Source organism: Kogia breviceps, chromosome 2 (genome assembly GCF_026419965.1).
Source record: "Kogia breviceps isolate mKogBre1 chromosome 2, mKogBre1 haplotype 1, whole genome shotgun sequence".
NCBI lineage: Eukaryota > Metazoa > Chordata > Mammalia > Artiodactyla > Physeteridae > Kogia > Kogia breviceps.
In genome coordinates, this window is record NC_081311.1 from 22,284,999 (window position 1) to 22,298,633 (window position 13,635).

At 43.4% G+C, this 13,635-nt stretch overlaps 1 protein-coding gene across 4 annotated transcripts in view; it reads left to right on the forward strand.

The window, feature by feature from the left end:
* Window positions 1-1,033: 1,033 nt before the first annotated feature.
* The window catches only part of SORCS1 (sortilin related VPS10 domain containing receptor 1), a 565,941-nt gene continuing 553,339 nt past the window's right edge, over window positions 1,034-13,635 (forward strand). For all 4 annotated transcript variants that reach the window (XM_067024735.1, XM_059052971.2, XM_059052968.2 and 1 more), the window contains exon 1: window positions 1,034-1,959. In XM_067024735.1, the coding sequence (XP_066880836.1) occupies window positions 1,408-1,959 (552 nt within the window). In that variant the 5' untranslated portion in view covers window positions 1,034-1,407. The remainder of the gene's footprint in view (window positions 1,960-13,635) is intronic.

Below are 13,635 nucleotides of genomic sequence, written 5' to 3' on the forward strand. Positions count from 1 at the left end.
CTATAAATCTTAATCTGAACTTTTGAATAGTAGCAGGGGAGCTAGGCTGGGCAGACGTTATAATCATACAATTATATAATTTTAGGAGTGAAAGGGATTTTAAAGGTCATCTAATGCAACAACTTAGCTTTAAACCTAGGAAGCTGATAGATTGCTACTTGACATAGATTCCACAGCAAACTAATGGCAGAGCGTCCAGCACCCACATGAAGTTTCCTGTTGAGTCTTAAGGCATGTGTTAGTAGCTCTGGGCTAGGCACGAATGCCACAGGATAGATGGAGCACCATGCCTCCTTTCCTGTATGTATCTGCACACATAAATATAATAGGCTTACAATAAATATATATTGAATTAATGACTGACAGATTTCCTACCATGTAGGGCACTGTGTCCAAGTACTAAGGATAAAATGGCAAACAGAATGAACTGGTTACTTCTTCCAAGTTGCTCACAACGTAGCCTTCCCGTCCTCAATGAGTGTGCAGTCTCTTAGGGAAGCCAAGATACGCCCACAAAATGCAGTAAGATTGGGTTCAAATACAGTGAGTGCTTTAGGAGGTCAAGGAAGAATTCTAAGCGTGATAATTAATGGGAAAATCCCCCAGAATACACACACACACACACACACACACACACACACACAAACACCCCTGCAATCTTTTAGTTACATCATTCTCTGCTGATGCTGGGACACACAGACTCTTCCCAAGGTAAGGTCAAGATGCCAACTCACTGAGACTAAGCAGGGAAAGAGCAGAAGCCCATTCATCCCTATTTTCTAAACTGAAAATGACCAGGGAGGAAAAAAAAGAAAAGAAAAAAGAAACAGTCACAGAGACTGAGAGAAACAAACAGGAATAGGAAGTCTCCAGCACAGTGACCCTCCGCCAGGTCCGGGCTGGCCGCCCCCACGGGAGGGGCACTCGGACTCTGCGCGGAGGCCGGCGGCCGCGGGGGCGCAGAGCGCGGCGGCGAGGAGCGGGCGGCGGCGGCGGCGCAGGCGAGCCCAAGGGGAGGGTCGGCGGCGCCTCCAGTCCACGCAGCCAACCGCGCGCAGCGCAGCTCGGGAGCGGGACGCGGCGCTCGAAGCCCCGGCAGCGCCCGCCCTTCCTTCCGCGTTGCCTGCCCGCGCGCCAGCGCCCGCTCCGCCCGTGACTTCACTTCGGCTCCACCCCCGCGTGGCGGCGGCTCGCTCCGTCCGAACCCGCGCTCGGCACTAGCCCAGCCCCGGCAAGCGGCCGCCACCTGCCCCGAACCGCCTCTGCCCGCCCCCACAGCGGCCCAACTTGGATGGAGTTGGGGTCCTGAGCTCCTGCTCCTCGTAGCCGGCCAGCAGAGAGCCCCGCGCCGCCACCTCCTGTGCGGGACCCCCTCTCCGCTCCTCTCCGCTCCTCTCTGCTCCCGCAATGGGAAAAGTTGGCGCCGGCGGCGGCTCCCCAGCCGGGCTGAGCGCGCTCCTCGCCGGCGCGGGGCTCTTAGTCCTCTGCGCTCCGGGCGCCTGCGGCGGCGACTCCTGCGGCCCCCCGCTGCACCCCAGCTCGGCCCCACGCGGGGCTCCGACCCGAGGGGGCCTTACTCACCTGGGGCCGCGAGGCAGGGCTCCTGCCACGCCCCTACTCGGACGCCCCCTGTTTGCAGTGGCCCCCGGAGACCGAACGCTGTCCCTGGAGTGGACCCCGGGCACTGGGGCGTCGGTGGCGATTGCTCCACGCTCTGGCCGGAGGAGAAGGAGTGGAGAGGATCAAGAGAAGACGGAACGGGGAGAGGGCACGAGAAGACGCCCCCGGGGAGTGCTAAGGGACAGAGGGCAGCAGGAGCCTGGGACTCTGGAGCGGGACCCGGACAAAGCCACTCGCTTCCGGCTGGAGGAGCTGAAACTGACCAGCACTACGTTCGCGCTGACAGGCGACTCAGCACACAACCAAGCCATGGTCCACTGGTCTGGCCACAACAGCAGCGTGAGTATAATGGGACTGAGGGCAAAGGGGTGGAAGATGAAAAGGGTTAAAGTCGGCTGTGTGATCTGATTGAGAATTTGGGGAAATGGGGTTTCTGGACTTGAAACATTGTGCAAACTAAAGTCTTCCCTGCCCGCCTCCCCAAGGATTTAATGTCACCAACTAGGAGACCACCCCTTTTCCACCAACACCGGAGTCCTCTCTAAGCCTCTAACAAAGCTTTATCCGGGGCAGGCAGTTCCCTCTTTTCCGTTTCTTTGGTCTCCTTTGTGTAGGATGGAGCCGAAGACCAGGCAAATAGAGCCGGTTAAAGTATTCTGAATGCAGAGGTGAAAGGGTTAAAATTCCAGGCAGGCTGGCGTTCCCTCAAGTGACTTTCCCTTTAACTTGCTAGATTTATGGATGAGAGCACGTAAGATCAAAAAGTCTTTATTTCTGGCCTTTTAATTTTATTTTTGTGCGAAGCTCCTAAGCTCCTCTTCCCAGCACGGAAGAGAAATTCAGTGGATGGTGAGGAGCCCTTAATGTATTCTGTTTCTGGGGACCAAGTGGATGCAAGTTTCAGGACGGGAACTCTCCAGCATCTTCTAACAGCACCAGCCAGTGTGTTTTGAGAGCTGGGGCTTTCCAGCCTGTGAATGAGTGGTTGTTCTCTGGCTTGATCTGTCCCAGGAAGATCAGATATGTCCCTGTGACAACAACTCCCTGTTCTCCCCCATTGCCTGACCTCCTCTAGTGAAGAGCACAAACAAAGACGTAGCTCTCCCTTTATTAAGGGAGGAGAGGGATTGCTGGATTTCCAGGAGGCTGACACTGGGGAACGTGGGTGCAAGTCCATGACCTATGTCCAAGATCGGGGAAGGTTTTAGATGTTTGGAAAAGCCTGCATGTCTGGAATTTGAGGAAGCTATTCCAGTTTAAACTGCACCTGGAAACTTCAAGGAGCTGAAACAGTAAAGAGCGAGCTTTGGTGGTGATAACTGTAGGTGATTTAGAAGTATGGAAACTTCACCAGGCTGCATTTAAGCAGACAAGAAAATAAAAACGAAGGATTGGTAAACTGAAAAAAAAATCAAAGTTTCAGCTTCTATCAGATTACTGAGATTGTAGTGTTTGTACTATGCACAGTCTGCATCCTGGTACATTTCAAAATGTTTTCAATTGTGATATTATTGCCAGAAACCTTCCCAGGGAAGTGCCTCTTTAGTGAATTATGCTCACTCTCAGCTTTTTAAATGAAAGTTGTGAACGTTTTAAAACCAAGAGGCTGTCATTATGGATTCCTTGGGTACATAGATATAAATTGTATTAAGGCAAATCGTGATAAATAGTATTTTGTATCGCGTCTCTGTCCTGAGAGCCTCAGCATGGTTTTCCCTACAATTCAGCCTTCATGATGAAGGCTGTGGTTTTATATGGTTCTCAGGACTGGTTTAATCAAATAATTGAAACTGAAATTCTTTTCATTCAAGCTCCGGAGACCCTTGCCCTCACTCCTTACCTTAACTGTCCTATCTTTCATATCATAACCACTAAAATTAATCCCCCAATTTGAACTTGAATCTTCTTAAACTGATTAAATAACTTTCACACTGCTTTAAGTGATTAACTCAAAGCTTCTAGCTTTAAGGGGCAATTTTAAACATATCAAACATATTAAATCTTGTATCAAGAAGTAAAGGACTTTGGACTTAAAATATTTCTGGCTTTTAATGTAATTCAAGCCGTAAAATATCACTCACCCATTAGACCTCTAGTTCACCTATTGAAAGATCTTGGAAAGAGCAAGAAAAGGAGAGTACATCTTTGGCAAGTTTTAAACTCCATTTAAGAAATGGTGCCAAGCACTGCCAGCCTTTTTTTTTTTTTTTTAATGGTGCTTATAAACCCAGTCAGGCTTCTTAGGGTCAGGGCTTGAAGGGGTGACATGTAAGGAAGTCTGAGATAATGTAGGAAAAATCAAGGTGTTAAAAGTTGGAGCACTCAAATCGTGTAAACGAATGTGAGATTTCTATCCTATTAAGTCTCTCATTCTATAAGGACATACCCTCCATCCCTGCCCACTTACATACAAATTGTTGTTGTTTTTCTTCCTTGTATATGTATAGGTAGTAGAGGAAGAGAAATAGTCTTGTATCAGTATCCTCCACAGAGTGGTTCCAGATTCATAGGAGAGATAAAATATATTTTGAAGGTAAGGGAGGCAGAAAGAAACTTCTCTAGGCAACTTTGTGATATGAAAAGCAGAGTGGAGACCTGAGTCTGGTTCTGCCTACTTGTGGTTTGATCTTGGCAAGCTGATTGCCTGAGTGTGAATTTCCTCATCTCTAAAACAGGAGGGGAGGATGCCTGTCAGATTCATTACTGAGAATTACAGGCCAGGATGTAGTTAAGAGAGTGTTGTGACTGTAAAGTACTGTATACCTCTTTGTAACCCTCATCTCAGGGCACTTCACATTCCCCCCAGAGCAAGAAATCCACTAACCTAACACTGAGGACGGCAATGGGTGGGGGCTCTCATTTTCCTCTCATTTAGCTGCTGTCCCCCATGAATCCACCCCCAGCCCATCCAGGGCCCCTGGCAGTACACATCCTCTGGACCTATCTCATCTTTAGCTAAAAGCCTTTGCGAAGTAGGGCTTCTGATGCCAATAGCACCTGCGTTAAATGTGTAAATGTATGGTAATTACAGGCTGCCTATCAAACTTGTGAAGAACTCTGGCTCCTTCTCTCACCTCCTTCCCTTCTCCTTCCTGCCCCCTCCGCTGTTGGACTTGTGCAGTTGTGTAAGGATATGACTATTTTGCCTTGTCCGTGGGTGTGATGTGATTCCTCTGTACTGCAGTCTAGCTTGATGGAGAGTGTTGATGGAGTTGGTGGAACACCTGGGGGAATCTTTTGGCATGAAAAGTGCTGGGTATGAATCATTTGTCATGAGCTTGGTACCGTAAGCAAGAACATATTGTTCCTACCCTACTCATCCAAGGCATGCTGTGCCCTGATCTAAATTTATAGAGTAATTCTTAGTTTGTTAAAATATATATTTGTCTATACCTATGTATGATGGGGATGCATTTATTCCTTATTTCCAAGGAATTTCAGAGTGCTACACTCATTAATCCTTACAATATCCCTGTTAGGTAATAGACAGGTATCAAGTGTTAATATCTGTTTTTCATATTTTTACGCTGGAGTCAATTTGAATATTTCAGTTCACAGTCTTGTCCCTTTCTCACTAGAAATAGTGTTACAGATTGTTAACAGAGGCTTTTACTTGACATATTTTGCTGTTATGATATCTTTAGTACTGCATTTATTGTAGTGAATGACGATCTGGTTGGTTTTCATGTAATTCTTTGCCTTTTGTTATTCTGGGACTTGACATTTACCATCCACCCTTAGTAAGTAAACTGAGAGCCAGTGAGTCAGGTTTTTGAGTAGATGTCTTATATTCATCGTTTCACTTAATTTTCACAGAAACGTTATGAGTAGATATTATTATCCCCATTACATTAGTGAGGAAACTGAGTCTCCAGAAGGCTAAATGACTTGCCAAGAAGATATAACAGTTCAGTGGCAAAGCAGAGACTGGCACCCAGGGTGACCTGACTTCAAAACCCCACAGAACGGGTTGTCTTAGAGACTTTAAGGTAGGACAGAAAAACCCAGACCTTTGGGGATCTTTTTTAAAAATAATCCTGTTTTGGGTGGATTTCAGATGGTGGTGGAGGAGGACATAGTCTTAGCTGGAAGCTCTATCTCTTTGTAGAAAAGCAAGGACTATATAACATGTGCCTGTCACATTGCACCCTTTACCTTAAAGTAGTGATTTGGCTGTTCTCTTATCCACCCACATCTTCATCTTTACTGAGACATGGAATCTGTACCTGATGATTCATTGAGCACGAGGTAAAGTGCCATCATTCAGCTTTCAGATCTGGTGTTCTTCAGGAATAGATTCCTCTTCTAAGTTAATTACAAATATGATTTTATAAAGAGTTGCCTATGAACACTTGATTTGGCTATGCATTTTGACATAAGTTTTTTTTACCTTTTTTTCCAAAGTAAACTGATGAAGGATTTTAGATTTCTCTAGCAAGCCACATAATGCCTTCTCTGATCAGTGTTTTATGCTATTAATGGGTGTTAATATGGTATGACATGGAAGGCAGTGGGTTTGGAAGCAGATTTGAGTTTGAATGTTAGCTCTCCTGCTTCCCAGCACTTTGCTTTGAGCAAGACACTTAAATTCTTTGAGTTTCTGGTTTCTCAACTAAAATATGGGGAGGGCACATCTTTTTCTTTCTTTTTTTTTTTTTCCCAGAAGATTTGACATCACATATACAAACTGGCTGATACATAGTAAGTGCTCAATAAATGCTACTTCTTATTTTTGTAGAAGAAATACTTCTCTAGTGGTAATTAAGACTCCTGGGTTATAGTCCTGGCTGTACACAAAAATTAGATATGTAGTGACAGCCTGTAAAAATTTTGTGGTCTCTATTTAATCCTCTGTAAAATGACACATATAGGCCAGAGCATCACTGAAATCCCTTACAGGTTGAAATTCATTAAAAATTTTTGTCAACCTGTAGGTATTGTGCACCTACTACATCTAAATAAAGTCCACTGAGAGTGTTCAGGATGCAGAAATGACACAATGACCAATACCCTTGACCTGTAAGTGAGCAAGCCTTTCATTTCACAAGATTCTTCCTCTTTCCATGGTTTATATGCACATCTGTTAATAGGAAATTAAGGCATTTGAGACCCAAGCAGGCATTCATTTCAATGTAGATTTGCAGCAAAATATAATTTATTAGGTCTATTGTATCATATCTTTAGTTTAAGGCACTTGGTATCTTTGAACAAAACAATTGCTTAATGTGAAATTGGAAAGTAAAGATCTCTTCAGATATTTTAATGGGATTTTCTAGACTCATCAGTGTTGACTCTGGGAACTATGTCCACATCCTTTTAAAGAAGGACTCCAGAAACTCATAAGCTAGGGTAGAGAAGCTGGTGCAATTGTCTAATTTATTTAAGAGAATAATAATTGCTCACATTTAAGGTGAGATTGTCATATGGCAGCATTATGCTAAGAAGCTTACACAAATTATCATATTTACCTTTAATTCTATGAATGGGTATTGAGTCCTAATATTTGTCAGGCATTGATAGTAGGGACATACGTGGAGTGATACACAAAGATGAAAGGAAATGATACCTGCCCTCAGAGAGCTTTCGGTTTGCCGCCCAAACAATGCTCTGAAGAGGTAGCAGGAGGTAAGTGTCCTCTGAGGGTGTCACATGCTGTAGGAGTTCAGAGTAGGGATGGGCAGGCATCTTCTGGCTGGGATGTTCTCCAAACTTCATGGCAAAGCAGGTGTTTCAACTGAACCTTGAAATGTAGAGAAATTTTTAATTAAAAGATGGAGATTATTACAAGGATATTTTGAGCTGAGTGGATGGTGTGAGTAAAGGTCGAGCGTAGAGATGTAAAGATTCCTATCTATATCAAGGAAATTAACCTACATTAAATGTAAACTATGTTTAACTAAGGTCTTAACCTTAGAAATAGTTTTTTAAATATGATTTAAGCAAAAACATATACACACTCATCTCCTAGTGAGTTTGGCTGTATTCCAAGCCCCAAAAGAAAATAAAAACCTCTATGGTCACTTGAAGGCATAACTGCCCTTAATTTGCACATTAAATTTCAGCTGGAGTCATCATCATTGTTTCATTTTTACCTTGACATTTTTCACACGCAGTTTTCACAAACGGACTTGCTTTTGTTTAAGTTCTTGATTAGAAATATCAGTGGCTGGGCTGCCCGAAGGGTAGATTAATTTGGCTCCCTGACAACTTCTGTTAACTAAACATATGTAATATGTTTGTCCTGTCTTTATGTATGTCTCAATTACTGTCCTTTATCTCTGCCTGGAAAGGGTGGAGAATACAAATGTGTGTCCTAGAGGGGAAAGTAGCCAAACAGTGTCCCTGCAGTGGCCAACAGGATGGCAGAGAAGAGGCGTGGTCAGCGTGACGTGGAACCCGGCTCCATGAAGGGGCGGTGGTTACTCCTGAGGAGTGCACCTCCTGCTCCCTTGGGATGGATGGAACAATCAAAAGGTTGGCAAGAAACAAAGCTGGACCCTTACTGTGCACAGTTTATAAGGAAAAGGCCTCTTCTAAAACATAGGTAGGGGGGAAAAGGGACGTGAATGCCCTTCAGGAAATCCTACATGAAATTTTACACGTGTATGAAAGATACTGTGTCTATTTCTATAGCACTCTGAATGTTGTTATACCACTTTAGATCGGTTATAGCCCTTTTCTTTTGCAAAATGCTTCGGTTTTCAAAGATGGGAGCATTACTTCCATGACTTCAGTCTTATTTTCACAACAGTCCTAGGAGATAGGAAAGACAGATATCATCCGAGTTTCTCAGAGAGGGAAGGCAGGGCGTTGGTATTAAGCAGGTCAGTTAGTGGAAGGAGAGGGTCAAACACGTTTTGTCACACTGTACGACTGATTCTCGGTTTGGAACACCGCTGGCTTTCCACAGCCAGGAGATGGGACTCAGCTGCATCCTAGCCTCACAGTTTGCCTCAAGCCTATGCACCTGTGTGTCCATAATGGTCGCCATTGAGAAACGAAGTATGGAGATTGGCGATGGAGCTCCTGAGTTCCAGGCTCAGCTATTCAAGTTATTTATCCTGGGCTTCAGCGCAAGGACAAAAGTCATGTACTTGGCATTGTTTAAATCTTTAAAAAGGGACCTTAAGGAGAAGAGATGGGACTTTTTACAGGTGAGGTCTCCGGCAATAAATAACCTATCTGTCATGTATGTTCCACTGCTAATGGTCTTCGGAGATGAGGTTGCTTATCACTGGGCTTATTGCAGCAGGGGCGTTGGGGAGAAGAGGGGGACTGTCACCTCCTCCCCTCTTCAATTGTCTTATGCCTATGAAATCTAGTTGAAAATAATATTAAGTATGGTCTTGGTCAAGGGAAACTAGAGCTTCAACTTTGAGGGGCAGCGGTAGTCAAAGTGAAGAAGTGCCTTGTTGACGCTAATGGATTTTATTTGTTCAAGGATTATAATAAGAGTTACCAGCTGTTGCCTTTTCTACTTCCTCTAACTTTTGGGTGTGGGGTGGGGTAGGTGGGGGAAGGGAGCAAAGGAGAGTTTGCTGCACACTAGGGATAGCTCGCTGCAGCCAGATGAGCTACATTGATTATAACAGAAATCGCTCTTAATGATAATAATATAAATAGCCATCAATTTAGTGACCAGATTCCCTGGAAGTACATTCTAGGGCATCACCACATTATCCACTTTGTCCTCACACCACCCTTACAAACTAGATGTCATTATCCTCATTCTAAAGCCCAGGAAGTCAAGGCTTAAAGATCTTGCCTGAGGTCACCGAGCTCGAAGGTGGCGGCAGAGATAGAGTTTGATTTTTGCCCTTTCTGGCTCCAGAGCTTTTTCTATTTGATCATGCTGTCCCTTCCTCGGGGTTTATCTCTGAATTTCTTTAGAGAGAACTTGACAAGTCAGCGCAGAGGGGTGGTGGGAGAACTCCTGGCAAGAGCACCCCATCTCGGGGCGCTCCCTTTCACAGCACCCCCATCTCAGGTCCCTGACCTGACACACGTTACGAGGTAATAAGCTGCTCTGCGATGAAGCCTGATCAAAGCCCTCACCTTCCCCCGTCCTCTCCCCACGAGTGGATCATCTGGGGTCACTAGTGTGTGTCATCTTGTTATCCTGGGAGGATGTGAAGGCTGTGCCGATTGGTTTCTCCCTGCTGGCTAACGACCCTAGAATGACAGTGTGGACACTTGTACGCTCTGCAGAGGAGGCGCTAATAAGATCATGTTATCAGGCAACCAACTTATCTCGTCGTGCCCTGAAGCCAAAGGATTGACGCCTCTAGTGGTCTTCCCCTAATCAGAGTTGCAGGGGCTATTGAGACACAAAACTGTGGGCTGTGGATCCAGGGCCTATGGAGGGAGGTTAAAAGTAAAAGGTCTTTCCCTATCTCAACACGTCCCCAGATGCACGCTTGATTAGAATCATTAAAGGGGAGAAAAAGCTATTTTAGGGATGGTTGTGACCCTGCTTAGAAACCTATCTGCTGCACTGTTTACCCTGCCTTGCATTTTGCTGAGTTGGTGGAGGAATTCTTAACTGAGCAGGCGTGGGCTCTCTCCTTGGGCACCTAGGGCAGCGTTTCCCAGAGTTTGTCATCATGGAACCTGCTTTTGAATCTGCTGATAGAGAGTGGGAATCTTTATGTTTTTCAAACTCCCTTAGGAACACTAAAGGTTGAAAATAATTTTCCTAAAATTTATGTGTGAGTTTTGGGGTCCCTGAACCCCTTCCATTGTCTGCACAATCTTATGTCAATATGATTTACTTTTCCCCAAGGAGAGCTGAAGCCCAAAGCTTTTATCAGCTTCTCAATGAAAATTCTGACCCCAATGGTGAGGATGCCATAGAAGGTTCTTTAAGAGAAGGAGAAATGATTACATGGCACAGCACTGGCGCCCCAGGCAGAGGAAGATGATACCTTTCTGCCAGATGGTGCTATTTCTACACTGAATGTATTCTACGCAGTTATCTTTCCTGGATGTCCATATGACCGTGGGCAAAACAAGTGGCTAAAAGAGTACATTATTTTAAATATAACAGTGTTTAGTGATGGGTTTGAATTCCCACTCCTAGATATGCTAACTTGGGCAATAAGCTTTGTAATTCAGTACCTTAGTTTCCTCATCTGTTTAATGGAAATAATAGTGGTGTACTTTCTATATGGTTTCTTGATGGTTAAAAGAGACAATAGATATAAAAATGCTGAAAGTGGCATCTGCCATATAGTAAGCAGTCAATAAACGTTAGCTATTATTATTGTTATCATCATTACTGTGTTAGTACTAGTACTAATAATGCTCGAGTATGATGTACTAAAAGATGTTTGTAATATGTTGCTCATTGCTTCTGTTTCTGTATTTACGTTTATTCATTCCAGTTCCATTTTCTTATAAGGAGGCCAGGACTCTCTTCTACTCCTTTTTTTTTTGGCATGCCTTTCAGCATCTCTAGCTATTTGCACATGATGGTTGTAATAGGGTTCTGGACCCAATTTCCAATGTGTGGGGTGGGGGCCAGTAGGTTCCACACCAACAATCAATTCTCTGACACCAGCTGGGTGTCCAACAATTTAACTCAATTCTGACACTGTCTACACAGAGGTCACATCAGATTTCACAGGTTAAGGACTCAGTCCCACAAGACTGTCCCCCCCATCTCCCACTTCCAAGGCCAGCCTCAAGTCCAGGTTATCACCTGTGCTTCTGAGCGACAGGATTGGAAGGTTCAACGAGTCCCCTCTTGGGTTTGATTAATTTGCTAGAGTGGCTCACAGGACTCAGAGAAACGTGTCACCTACTAGATTACCAGTTCATTATTAAGGATGTAACTCAGGGACAGCGGATGGAAGAGATGCCTAGGGCAAGGTATGGAGAGAGAGTGTGGAGCCTCCCTTTGCTCTCTGAGTTCACCATTCTTCCTGAATCTCCACCTGTTCACCAACCTGGAAGCTCTCGGAACCCTGTCTTTTTGGGATTCTGTGGAGGTTTCATTACGTCAGCACAGTTGATTAAAGCATTGGCCATTGATTCAAACTCCAGCCCCTCTCCTCTCCCCAGAGGTCAAGGGGGCTGGACTGAAAGTTTCAACCCTCTGATCACATGGTTGGTTTTTTGGCAACCGTCCCACATCCTTCGCTGTGGTCCGAAGTCACCTCATTAACCTCTCATCACAGGAAAACCCTGTGCCAGAAATGGGCACTAAGAAAAAATGTATATTTCTTATTATAAATCACAAGATCACAACTAGCTTACTAAATATTTTGCTGTTTTATTTGCTGTATCCTTGGGGAAAACTGGCTTTCATATAAAACAAATGACCCATGACCTTCCATATGAGTGTTATAGAATATTCAGCCATTAAAAAATTGCTTACGTGTTTATATATATATATAAATTATACTTATATTTATAAATTATTTACATTTATAGATATAAATAAATATATGTATTTATTTATTTGGGGAAAGCTTCCACAAAATACCACAAAGAGGAAATAAAATAATGTATAAGTAATAAAATATAAAATAGTACAGATGTAAGCCCCACAAAGTAAAGGTTTCTTTTTTTTTTTAACTGGGTTGTTCCCTTGTATATCCCAAGTCTCTAGACTTAGGAGTGGCTCAATATATATTTTTTTGAATTTTTGAATTTTATTTATTTTTTTATACACCAGGGTCTTATTAGTTATCCATTTTATACATATTAGTGTCTACATGTCAATCCCAATCTCCCAGTTCATCCCCCCCCCCCCAACTTTCCACCCTTGGTGTCCATATGTTTGTTCTCTACATCTGTGTCTCAATTTCTGTCCTGCAAACTGGTTCATCTGTACCATTTTTCTAGGTTCCACATATGCGTTAATATACGATATTTGTTTTTCTCTTTCTGACTTACTTCACTCTGTATGACAGTGTCTAGATCCATCCGCATCTCTACAAGTGAGCCAATTCGTTCCTTTTTATGGCTGAGTAATATTCCATTGTATATATGTACCACGTCTTCTTTATCTATTAGTCTGTAGATGGGCATTTAGGTTGCTTCCATGACCTGGCTATTGTAAATAGTGCTGCAGTGAACATTGGGGTGCATGTGTCTTTTAGAAATATGGTTTTCTGTGGGTATATGCCCAGTTGTGGGATTGCTGGATCATATGGTAATTCTACTTTTAGTTTTTTTAGGAACCTCCATACTGTTCTCCATAGTGGCTGTATCAACTTATATTCCCACCAACAGTGCAAGAGGGTTCCCTTTCTTCTACACCCTCTCCAGCATTTGTTTGTAGATTTTCTGATGATGCCCATTCTAACTGGTGTGAGGTGATACCTCATTGTGTTTTGATTTGCATTTCTCTAATGATTAGTGATGTTGAGCAGCTTTTCATGTGCTTCTTGGCCATCTGTATGTCTTCTTTGGAGAAATGTCTATTTAGGTCTTCTACTCATTTTTGGATTCAGTTGTTTGCTTTTTTAATATTGAGCTGCATGAGCTGTTTATATATTTTGGAGATTAATCCTTTGCCCGTTGATTTGTTTGCAAATATTTTCTCCTATTCTGAGGGTTGTCTTTTCATCTTGTTTGTAGTTTCCTTTGCTTTGCAAAAGCTTTTAAGTTTCATTAGGTCCCATTTGTTTATTTTTGTTTTTATTTCCATTACTCTAGCAGTCCCTCAAGACTGCTTTGGCTATTCAGGGTCTTTTGTGTCTCCATACAAATTGTAAGATTTTTTGTTCTAGTTCTGTAAAAAATGCCTTTGGTAATTTGATAGGGATTGCATTGAATCTGTAGATTGCTTTAGGTAGTATAGTCGTTTTCACAATATTGTTTCTTCCAATCCAGGAACACAATATACCTCTCCATCTGTTTGTGTCATCTTTAATTTCTTTCATCAGTGGCTTACAGTTTTCTGAGTACAGGTCTTTTACCTCCTTAGGTAGGTTTATTCCTGGTATTTTATTCTTTTTGTTGCAATGGTGAATGGGATTGTTTCCTTAATTGCTCTTTCTGATCTTT